The sequence below is a fragment of the Balaenoptera borealis genome (assembly GCF_965194805.1).
Source record: "Balaenoptera borealis genome assembly, chromosome: 5".
Taxonomy (NCBI): Eukaryota; Metazoa; Chordata; class Mammalia; order Artiodactyla; family Balaenopteridae; genus Balaenoptera; species Balaenoptera borealis.
The window spans coordinates 60521194-60533246 of NC_138862.1; the positions used below are offsets into that span (position 1 = coordinate 60521194).

Genomic DNA, 12053 nt, shown 5'->3' on the forward strand with positions numbered 1-12053 from the left:
GACACCTGAGGACACCCGTAAGATGTGCGGTGCAACTTTTAAAGAAAATGTTGCAGCTTTACTGAATAAATCTTAAACTAAAGGAGCGTGATTGATTCAGATATGAATGCTGTAAGCAGCATGTTTGCAACTTGCTCTTGAGGCAGTCATGGTCAGTGAATTATACCTTTTATCTAGGATTCTGATCACGTCACAGTCTCCCCCTCAGAAGGGGACGTGGGACAGGGTGAGGGTGCAGACAGCCCTGGAGGACACAGGAGCAGACCTTAAGTTCAAGGCTCATGAACAGGGACAGCTCTTTTCTGGGGCTTTGTCTTTAGGAGTAAGCAGGTATTTTCATTTTTAGGTTTTCCTCTTCTCTCTCTTCATCATCTATTCTCGTGCATACCTGGGTGTGTGCGTGCGTGTGTGCAGGGTGGTGGCCCATTTACAAGCGCTGGTCTGCAGAGGTCCTGACAGCCTCGCCTGTGAGATCTCTGCCCGCAGGAGCATCCCGGCGTGCCTCCTGTCATCCTGCCCTGCAAATGGCCATGACGTGGGACTCTGTACCTGACAAGTAGTCTGCATACTATTGAGTTCTCTACCCCACACTGTGTTTCTAACCTCTTGGGATCTTTTATTAATATGTGTACGTAATATATGTTTTCCCACATTGTATAATACTTCTGATTTAGCATTTTTAAGTTTTTATAACTCTGATACCATCCTATCCTTATGGGGTGATTACACTGTTAACTCTCTTAACATTGGGTAACAGACTTCACTTATTAATATCTAGAAAGATTTGTTAGCCAAGTTCTGCTTTTTTACTTAGTCTTGTCCTTAAGCTAATGATATGATTTCACTTTGCAAAGAGCGGAGAATATAAGACTACATCTCTCAGCAGACGAGTTTTTAATTCCCTAAAATTGAAAAACAAGAGAACTTATTTTTTAATAACTGAAATTCACACTATCTCTGTTTTAAAAGCTTTCTTGTTTATTGAGCTATTAGAGAACTTTTTAAAACATGTTTGCTTTCTTCCCCTCTGTGCTGTTTTGAGGATAAATAGCTGTGTCGGAGAATCGAATCATCAAGCATTTATGCTTGCCCTTTTGATCTTCCTGCTCACCTCGGTGTACGGGATAACGCTGACCTTGGACACCATTTGTACAGATAGAAGTGTCTTCACAGCTCTCTTCTATTGCCCTGGAGTTTATGCAAATTACAGGTGAGACATGGATATCCCATACGGGGCCCCACAGAAGAGGGAGTGGATTTGCAGTGAATGTACGGGGCTGTGATTCACTGCTAGGTTAGGGGTTCTCACCCAAAACACAGGACAGGTTCTGGAGATGCTGGGTATCCCTGAAATTGCCAACACACAGTTGTGCAGTGGATACGTGCATTTTTCTGGGTGATATCACAAGGAACGTTGACCTTAAAAAGTGAGGAACCAGTGCTCTACAAGTAGGACTAGGCTTGCTCAGGGACTTCAGGGTCAAACGACCACTAGCGTGCCCAAGGTAGCCACCGTGAAACTGAAATGATAACTAAAGTAGCAGTTTCTGGGTATGGATGTGGTCTCTTTCGTCGCTCGTTATCAGGGGAATTCTCACTTTATTGCTGTTTTATGGTGCTTTGTAGCCCAGTCTTAATTTACCGCTTCTGACCCTTTCGTGAAATGCTTACATTCTCTGTAACCTTTCTTTTCTATTTAACCTCCATTGATTTTTTCCTGTTCTACTTTTTTTTTTTTTTTAATCACCACTCATGATTACTGTGGTATCTAGGTCAGAATTTCCTTCAGTGTTTTTAGGTTGGGGCCCATTTATACAGTGTGATGATCTCCATGCTGTAGCGGAAGCGGGAACTTTTTCATTTTGTTCCAATCCCCTGCCCACCCCGTCCCCGAAAGCTCTGCTTTAGGACATTTATCACAACCCACTAAGAATAGTAGTCACTGAAGGATTTCACAACCTATCAAGACTCTCAACACAGAGAAGACAGGAACTTAACCTGCGGAGGAGGGCCCATCTGTTCTAATGCCCACGAATGTCTGGGTCTGCAGTGGCGAGGGGGAGATCTGTCCACAGACCGGTACAGACAAGGGCCCGCACAGGGGTGCTGTGTGGACAAAGCAGGGAGTGTCTTGAACACAAAGAGCGAGAAGAAAGCAGAGGCCCTTGGGGGTCGTTGTGCCTATACGCTGGTGAGCATGAGTTTTCTAGGCTTTCTGTGGGCCCCGTAAATGAAATGAGGGACACAGTCCTGCTACTGTGTTCTCAGTGCTGTGGACCCACGATTCATGTCTCCTCACTGGGCCTCAGCTTTCCTCCTCTTTGTGGCAATTTAATCATCCCTGAGGTCCCTTTCAGCTTAACAGATGAAGATCCTGAATGAATTTTCCGCGAACTCACGTGCAGATGTTTGAAAATAATCAATTGGCAGATGTTAATCAGCAGCCTCCCCTCACGATCTTATTAATGAGCTGGAAGCAGCTTTCTTGTCCTGGGTGACGCTGTTTGGTTTTGGAAGCGGGATTGGAAGTGCGATGGTGCCCCTGGTGCTCCTTCAGAGCTGACGAGGGAAGGGCTGCCGGTGCTGGGAGCTGTCCTTTACCTGCGCTCGTCAGCCTTGTCGCAAGAGAACGGCGATGAGCAACCTTAGCCCTGCTTCTCGGTTCCCACCCACAGCCCACTTGAGGACGTTTACAGCAGTCTCACGGCGCCTCCGTTTTCTTCTGCATTAAGAACAATTTAGGAGTTATTCATGCAACAGACAGGTCTTGACTGCGGTCGTGTCAGACACTGTTGGCTGTGTGGGGGCACGAAACACACAACAGTCCCTGCTGTTCTAGCATCACGTCCTAGAAAAGGAGGCACGGGTAATTATAAGATAGAACGCGTTAAGAGTCATAAGTGAAGCAGGTTATTGGCGCTCCGAGGAGAGAAAAGTATCTTCCAAGCGGGGTAATCAGGGAAGGGGCCAGCGTCCTTAGGAGTAAGTACTACGTGTGTAAAATGTTACCGTGGGGAGAGCTCTCTGAATGTGAAGCGTTGGCCGCCCTGACCTGCCTTTTCCTGCTCCCAGCTCAGCTCTGTGCTTCACCTGCGTGTGGTACTCTGTGATCATCGTGGGGGGCATGGCCTACATCTTCCTGATCCAGCTGATCAACATCAGCTACAACGTGACGGAGAGGGAAGTGCAGCAGGCCCTTCGACACAAGACGGGGCGCCGGCTGCTCTGCGGGCTCATCGTGGACACAGGCCAGTACAATCGGGGCTTCCTGCGGAACTGGCACCAGTTCTCCACCCTGGGCACGCGCCCCTTCCACCACCCTGCTGAGGACGTTGTATGAAGTGCCTTCTGTACGGCTCCGGGGGCGGGAGGGGGTTCCCCCTCTGCTCCCTTGCATCTTGCACTCTGGTACACACAGGATGCTTGTGTTTATCCCCAGTTTCTTAAAGGCCTTAGAGGGCCATGCTCAGGTTTAGGCACTGGACTGGGAAGAAATTAATTTTTCTGACTTCATAGTTTAAGGGATTTTTATATCAAAGCAGTAAAAGTAGAGCCATTCCTTTCCAGTCACCTTATTAACTAACTCAGTCACGAGAAGTTGAAAAGGATGTGGATTGCTAATGCAGAAATTGACAGAAGCAGTTGCCACCCATTAGTATGGGAGAAAGAGCTTAGGATTAGGGTAGTTTCTAGTCCCTCTTTCAACTCCTAATAGCCATGCGACCCTTGGTCAAGTCACTTCCCTGAGTCTCAGGTTCATTTGTCAAGTGGGGTGCTGATGCTGCCCTGGCTACCTCACAGAGCGGTTGTGCGGGGGGACACGGGGGGTCACGAGAGGGACGTGGTATGTGGAAAGCACTGAACAACAACGAAAAACTAAAGCACCGGAGACGTGTGAAGTATTATTAGGAGACTCCTAAGACTGGAAAAAATATTTCAGGTCAGAATATTGAAGCCAGTCCATTTTCAGCGTTTCAGAGTGAAAAAAAGATCCCCAAATACCATGTTGTACAGTTATGGGGATTTCTCTTTCTGAAGTATTAGACATTAACTACTCAAACAGGGTAGAAGATGACCAAATGGATTTACGCTGTCATCTCATCTTGAAAGTTGATAATAATTACAAGCCTAATTATTGCTAGTATAATGCACAGTGGTCATGAGTTTAGGTGATGAGTTCTTATATTGATCTTATTTCTTATGGATTTATTCTGTTTGGATTTACTCTAAGTAACTCCAGTAGGCAACAATGTTCTTTTCCTCTTCCCGTGTGTTGCCTGGTCAGGTGCTAGCACACTTGTGAACAACGGCTGGACGAGAACAGACACTCCTATGGGGAAGATTTTACTCTCTTTGTGGGCAGGGTGGCTGGTTAATATCAAGAGCTTGACTTTTTTGTTGATATAAGTAATTCAGACACTGTCAGTAATAGCACTAAGTTACAAAAACCAGTATTCTGGCGTTCACATTATTCTGGCATGAGCTCTTTCTGAGGGGCTGATTGACGTCTTCCCACTTAACTTGCACATTACTTCTCATTCACCTTTCCCAAGATAAAAGTATCTCACTAGGAGAGAAGAAACAGGGTATATGTGGTTTCCACTAATTAATAGATTACTGTTCTTCCCTAGCTCTTCCTAAACTGTTTCTTTAATCGTATCTCAAAACGGAAAACGTGTAAAGGATTAAATATTTAACGTGGGTCTATTCTGGCATAGAATGAAGATGAGGCAACTTCACATGGGGAAAAATACCCTCTTGAAATATTTGGTTTTGTACCTGTACTTTTTTTGGAACCCCAAAGAATTCACGAGCCCTTAAATTTGTTTTGGCTAATAGCTTAATATAGGGAAAATATTGCCAGCTTCTTCAGTCAGTCTTTCTGTGCATGCTGCTGTAGCAAGAGGTTTATAAAGGTCGAGAAGAAATACTGCTACTTCTACAGCATTGCCACCCTCTGCAGCTGGCACCATCCCTAGTCCTGCCGTTAATCGAGGCTGTCCTTAAGACAGGCACCACATTTTTATACAGGCTTGTCATCGCTCTCCCTAGAGATGGATTGTTTAGTGAACGATAGGCTCCGTATTCCACTAGGATGAGCCAAAGAGCAAGTCTGGGGATGTTAGCAGAGTCTGTGGTTTGTACAGTGGTACCCTGTCCCTGGTCCAGAATCAAGCATTCATTTGGAATTAACATTGGAGGTGATGTAACAAATTCCTTTCTGTGTGGGTTGGAGATGAGAGAGAGAGAGAGAGAGAGAGAGAGAGAGTAATGATGTCAAGGACAGCACATGTGGCCAGAAATCTCTGCTTGTAGTCTCTTGAATGCCAGATGTACAGCCAACTCTGATTGTCTAGCAATTGATAATAAAATAGAAATGTTAGAATAGTCAGTAATCTTGGCCTCTTGCCAAATCTTTAACAACAATCAAAATATGATGTGCTGAAGCTGAGGAGTACCCTGAAGACCAGAGTCATTTGGGAGAATTAGGAATGATCATCACCTTTGTAACAGTGCACCCCTAACAGGGTTACCTGGATGGGGCAACTCACCGTTTCCCTCACTCAGAGAAGAGCTCCTTGTCTATTATTCTGGCTGTTTGGAATTAAGGTGCTTGTTTGAAGTTGAGAACTTCACGGTTGGCAGTTTACAGAAGAAAGCTCAAGGCTTTGAAAAGCTCCGTGCTTCTGTGGAGGTAAAAGCCTGCTGAAGTATTTGCACCAAAAGGAGCAGCAACCAAGGGGCTACGTGTGAGCAGTTTCTGTAGACTCCGGGATATCCTCGGTCTGTACTCCTGGACTTTCAGCCCTTTTTAGGGTCTGGAGCTATTTGAGGGATTTCGTCCTTTGAAAGGACAAGGCCTCTGGGAACAAATGAGTCCCGGGTGCAAGTGGTGGCAGCGGCTGGGGGAATTGCCCGGCGGACCTGTAATGGCAGTTTCTTGGCCGTAGGGGCAGGCCCGCCCCGACGTATTTCAGACAAGTGCATCCCCCACTTTCACCCCACATCCTCAGTTTCTGTTAAACATACTGGATGTGGAGTTGAGTAAATGATCTGCTGTAGTCTGACCACTTCCATTACTGTCATGCCACTGTGTACTCTTCCCGGGGGAGAGAAATGGGTCCACTTGAAAGATGTGAGGGAGAAATAGTTGAGGATCAGGATTGCACGAAGGGAGAAAATCCCTCAGTATTTAGAAATGTTTCTTACGCTCCCAAAAGAGTACTTTGTGCTTATAGCTGGGCACACCTAAGGTGAACGGACCATTGACCGTGGCCCTCCGGTAGGCTCCTCTCATGCTGCTGATAAGCCTGAAGTGTGTTTTGGGGATGCTGGGCTGCTCCTCTCACGTCAGCCACCTGCGTGTCTGTTTTTAGGATCCTGTAAATCTTTGCTCTCCAAGTACTGGTGGTCTCCTTTGGTGAATGAAGTAAATGTTGTCTTCCACTGTACCATCTGCCTAGCAGAAAGACTGCTACAAACTTTCTCTTATGCAATAGTCCTTGGTACTTCTAAAATTTTTAGCAAGAGAAAATTTTCTATAATAGAATCTTCCACTGCCAGAAAACACAATGCTGGTAAGGTCCTCTGTAATAGTGACCATCTGCTTAATAGACTGTTTCCTTTGGGTAGGACATTAGCTTTTTATTATAAAACACAACTAATATAAGCAAAAATATGACATCTAGAAGCACAGTTTTAACCAGGATGTTTAAAAATTAATGTTTTGTGAGGTTTAAGCGTCCCGGTAAGTAGGTTTATATGACTTCATTTTAGCTATATTTTGGTACCCTGCATTTTAAAAAGGAGCAGTTCCTCAAACAAGCAATGGATAGTAGAGACTTTTGCTTGAGGCACCTGTTTGGAATCTGGTTTTCTCATCAGCAGCTTGACAAGTATGCCATTTTGTATTAAACATTGCCAAGGTGATGCAGGGGGAGAACGAGAGCTATGCTTTAACTGATTGCTGAATAAAATTTGGTATGTTGTTGTGGATGTTTGTTGTAATTAATATAAACTTTTTGCAAAATCAGCTACATTTAATCCTGTTTCTAATGGGCAGTTATCCCCACTTGAGTTGGCACTAAGGGTTTCACTGTAGTATCAGCAGCAGGCCAAAGACTGAATGGTTTAGTGGAGATGCATTCCTCAGAGGTTGTGACTGTTTCCGAGATGGGCTTGTGACGTTACTAGCTAGCCTTCCCGATGGCACCTTTAACTTACAGAAAACTCATACTTTAAAAACAAACCTTTAAAAGCAGAGCTAGTCTATTCTAGTTATCGATGCAACTAAAATCCTCTATTTCTTCACATGGCGCCACTGACAAGATGCCGTGTTACAGAGCTCAGCTTGTTGCGGTCCTGTGGTCTAGGTGATTTGCCGGTTGGAGTTGTTGGGGCCTCTGAGCCTTTTCCATCTGATTACGTTTCTGGGTCTGATGTTAGACTAGAGGAAACCCAGGAAAATTTATTTAATATTAAATTTAACGTAAACTGATTCAGCAACGTTAAAGGGGACTTGTGAAGCCAACACTGGACGCTGCGGGCTAAATGTTTTGCACTGTTTTTATACTTGTATTCATATCCTCTTATCACCTCAGACTCAGACACAAGGCCTTTTAAGTGGAGATTTTAAAAATTACTGCCATTTATGTAAAATAACGTACTGTGACCAAGTTGTTTAAATGGAAAATAAAGTGCTTTCTTTAAGGAAAATCGTTGATGTTTCTTGGTGTGTCTCCTGAACTCTTTTGCTTTAAGAAAAGCCTGCATTAGACCTGGGCTGCTTCTTTGGCTACCTAGATGTCCCCATCCTGTGGACTTAAACCGTCCCCAGCCCTAAACTATTCTTTTCCTTGTGGTTACTTTTCCAGTTTTGTAGGCCAGGGATACTGCTTATTTGGGCATTTTGTCAGCAGTAACACTTTAAATCATATCTTTAAGAGAGTGCAGCAAGAAACGTTAGGTCATTTACTAAGTCACTTACTAAGGAGGTCATTTTCTAAGTTATTTCCCGGTGTCTCTTCAGAAGGTTCTATAAGTAGATTAAAAAGTCCTCGCTGGCCCAATGAGAATACGGGCTGCTGAAGACTCAATCTCTAATTGATGCTTGAGGTGAAATAAAACTAAAATAAAGAGAGAAAACTTAAGCTTTATGGGATTTATTTAGGCCCCTGGCAGGTTTACTTGAGGTAGTCACCCTTATCTACTGGCTTGGCATTAAAATAAAATTGATATTTTATTTCTGGGGGCTAATACCGGCCAATATTCTATAACCGTGCTATTGATAAGTAAAAACAGATAGTGATTTAGATGGGAAGAGGTTAACTATGAGTTACTTTTAGTCGCATTTCTTTAGTGGCCATTAGTCTTAAAAAGAGTTTTTAGATGACTGTATAATCATATTAAAGGAAAAGATGAGTGGGAACAGGGACATTGTGGAAGAAATAAAGTTCAATATAGTATGTTGTGTCATATCTGAGTAAATCATAATACATTTTCTATAGAAAAAGGATATGTGATTTTGCAGGTGGTGTGGCTAGGTATCCCTTCTAGGAAGTAAGAGACAATAACAGAATTTATTGAACAACACACAGAGTTTTATTTTACCAACTCAAATTTTCAACTTATCAAATAATAGTAGTTACCTCAGGGCTGCAAGGGACTGTCTCGTTTTACTGTGTGCATTTACTGTCTGAATTTGTTGTAATGAGCATGTGTTTTGTAATGAAAACTTTTTTTCTAGCAGGCAACTCTCTCAGACAATTCACAGGAGTGTCTTGTCAGTCTTTATATTCTTTAGCATCTTAAACATTAAAACAATCTTTGAATTCAAGATAAGTACCTTGATACATAGACCAAACTGAGCTGAGGACTGGAAGACTGATCGAGTGTATTATTTAGAAGTTGCAGTTGGGAGCACAAGCAGACATTTTAACAAATTGCTGGACTGCCTTCGATAGAGCCTTTAGCTTTTGGACTTCCCTTCATGCTTAGCAAAGTGCACTGAGGAGAAGTATCTCTGGTGCTCCAGTTTCTCTGAAATCAGGATACACTGCTACCCTTTGCAGCAGCTGCCTAGAATGCCTTTTGATCCACGGTTTTCCATCAGGTGGGCAAAAAGGACAGGGTCTGGCAGGATGCCTGTTGCTGATGCTAAGGTACCAGATGACTGGCCCTCCTTTTCTAAGTGCTCACTACTTTTAATTTCTATTTAATTAAAGTTACATTTGTCAACAATTCACATTAAGCTATAAGGACATATTTTTCTTCACAGTCTCAGGCAAGCAAACACTTGTCCTTTTTAAAGTTTATGATCCTAAAAATACATAGGGTACATTTGAACAGCAGAGCTCTAGACTGTTCCTTTGGATGATCCTGCTGTGATAAATGTGTTAGTGGACTGATTAGCAACCTAGGAGAAATCAAAGAAGGAAATACAAATTCACAAAAGAATTTCTTTGATCCAAGAAGTATGTGACAGAACATAAACCAGATATATGCGTGCATATGTGGGTGGGTGGAGATAAAACACACACACGGACTGATGGAGATTCCCATTGTAAGCACTGCCCAAGCGCTGCACTGGGCCGTGGCCACTGGCACACCAAGGACCCCTTACCCACGGGCCGAGCATCTGATTGCTGTACACCCGAGTCACAGCGGTGTGAGCATCTGGAAGTCTGGAAGAATTTCAGCTACCTTCCTACGGAGCTGCTCTCGCCTTTCTTCTTTTCCTCTTTCCTCTTTCGTAAATTTTGCAAACTTCTTCCATGTCTGAAATGTGATCCAGAGAATCCTCCTTTAAGAATAAAAAGGAAAAAAGTGAAATAACGACAGAAAAGTTGACTTTCCATCTAACTGAATTGAAAACTTTACAAAAGTAATCCTTATGTGAATAAAATGTTATATGAAAGGTATGGAAATCACAATTGGGATTCAGACAGTAAGAATGCTGCAAAGAAAATGAAGCAACAAAAGAGGATGGAAGTGACTAATGGGTTATTTTTCTCTTCCATCAGGTGGTCTTCCATCACAGGTCACCCTCTGTGAGAAGGTGACATCTGAGCAGAGCACCTGGTGGCCTCTGAGTGCAGGCCATGAGATGTACTCCTCAGGGGGTCTGACCACAGCCTGCACCTTGTGTGTGAGGCAGGGCTAGTGGAACAAGGGCTCCAGCAGCCAAAGTCCTTGAGGTAGAGATGCTGGGAAAGCACGTGCAGCACATGCCACAGTTATTAGCATCAAGGTCCTGGTGCTTGGACGTGTATTGTTTAAAAAGCTCACTGGTAACCTCACTTCCAACAACGGTCTTGAATTTTAGTTGAGGAAAAAAATCTTAAGCCAGTTGTCTGCTGATGGGCATTTGGGTTGCTTCCATGTCTTGGCTATTGTAAATTATGAACATTGCTGCTATGAACATTGGGATGTTTGTATCTTTTTGAATTAGAATTTTCATTGTTTTCTGGAGTGGGATTGCAGGATTATATGGTAGCTGTATTTTTAGTTTCATAAGGAATCTCCATACTGTTCTCCATAGTGGATGCACCAATTTACATTCCCACCAACAGTGTACAATGGTTCCCTTTTTTCCACACCCTCACCAGCATTTAGTATTTGTAGACTTTTTCATGATAGTCATTCTGACTAGTGTGAGGTGACATCTTGTAGCTTTGATTTGTATTTCTCTAATAATTAGTGATGTTGAGCATCTTTTCATGTGCCTGTTGGGCATCTGTATGTCTTCTTTGGAAAAACGTCTATTTAGGTCTTCTGCCCTTTTTTGGATTGGGTTGTTTTGTTTTTTCTATATTGAGTTGCATGAGCTGTTTGTTTTGGATATTATCCCCTTGTCAGTCACATCATTTGCAAATATTTTTTCCCATTCCATTCGTTGTCTTTTTGTTTTGTTGATGGTTTCCCTTGCTGTGCAAAAGCTTTTAAGTTTGATTAGTTCCCATTCGTTAATTTTTGCTTTTATTTGCCTTGGGAAACTGATCTAAGAAAACTTTGCTACGATTTATGTCGAAGAATGTTTTGCCTGTGTTCTCTTCTAGGAGGTTTCATGGTGTCACGTCTTACATTTAGGTCTTTAAACCATTTTGAGTTTACTTTTGTATACGGTGGGAGGGAATGTTCTAATTTCATTGATTTACATGTAGCTGTCCAGCTTTCCCAACACCATTTGTTGAAGAGACCGTCTTTTCTCCATTGTATATTCTTGCCTCCTTTGTCATAGATTAATTGACTGTAGGTGCATGGGTTTATTTCTGAGCTCTCTATTGTGTTCCATTGATCTGTAACTCTGTTTTTGGTGCCATTACTACATTGTTTTGATTACTGCAGCTTTGTAGTATTGTCTGAAGTCTAGAAGGGTTATATCTCCAGCTTTGTTCATTCTTCTCAAAATTGCTTTGGCAATTCTGGGTCTTCTGTGGCTCCATATAAATTTTAGGATTATTCTACTTCTGTAAAAAATGTCATGGGTATTTTAATAGGGATCGCATTAAATCTGTAGATTGCTTTGGATAATGTGGCCATTTTAACAATGTTAATTCTTCCAATCCAAGAGCACAGGATAGCTTTCCATTTCCTTGAGTCATCTTCAGTTTCCTTTATCAGTGTTTTATACTTTTCAGCATGTAGGTCTTTCACCTCCTTGGATAAGTTTGTTCCTACATATTTTATTTTTTTGATGAGATTTTATTTTATTTATTTATTTTTATTATTATTTTTTGGCTGCAGTGGGTCTTTTCTGGCTGCATTGGGTCTTAGTTTCGGCATGTGGGATCTTCGTTGCGGCATGTGGGGTCTTTCGTTGTGGCACATGGTCTTCTCTCTAGTTGTGGCACGCAGGCTCCAGAGCACGTGGGCTCTGTAGTTGTGGCATGTGGGCTCAGTAGTTGTGGTGTATGGGCTTAGCTGCCCCTCAGCATGTGGGATCTTAATTCCCCGACCAGGGATTGAATCCACGTCCCCTTCATTGGAAAGCGGATTCTTTACCACTGGACCACCAGGGAAGTCCCTTGATGCGATTTTAAATGGGATAGTTT

General features: G+C 42.9%; 2 protein-coding genes across 11 annotated transcripts in view; one reads left to right on the forward strand and one right to left on the reverse strand.

The window, feature by feature from the left end:
- Positions 1-12053, forward strand: part of ZDHHC23 (zDHHC palmitoyltransferase 23) — a 49712-nt gene that overhangs the window by 4611 nt on the left and 33048 nt on the right. For 4 of the 6 annotated variants that reach the window (XM_082394726.1, XM_082394730.1, XM_082394729.1 and 1 more), the window contains 2 exons: positions 1043-1210; positions 3073-7716. In XM_082394726.1, the coding sequence (XP_082250852.1) occupies positions 1043-1210; positions 3073-3340 (436 nt within the window). In that variant the 3' untranslated portion in view covers positions 3341-7716. Of the gene's footprint in view, positions 1-1042; positions 1211-3072; positions 7717-12053 lie in introns of those variants that run through there. The other 2 variants (XM_082394728.1, XM_082394727.1) reach the window with 2 other exon arrangements.
- The window catches only part of CCDC191 (coiled-coil domain containing 191), a 101277-nt gene continuing 97802 nt past the window's right edge, over positions 8579-12053 (reverse strand). For 3 of the 5 annotated variants that reach the window (XM_082394664.1, XM_082394662.1, XM_082394661.1), the window contains one exon: positions 8579-9802. In XM_082394664.1, the coding sequence (XP_082250790.1) occupies positions 9658-9802 (145 nt within the window). In that variant the 3' untranslated portion in view covers positions 8579-9657. The remainder of the gene's footprint in view (positions 9803-12053) is intronic. The other 2 variants (XM_082394663.1, XM_082394660.1) reach the window with 1 other exon arrangement.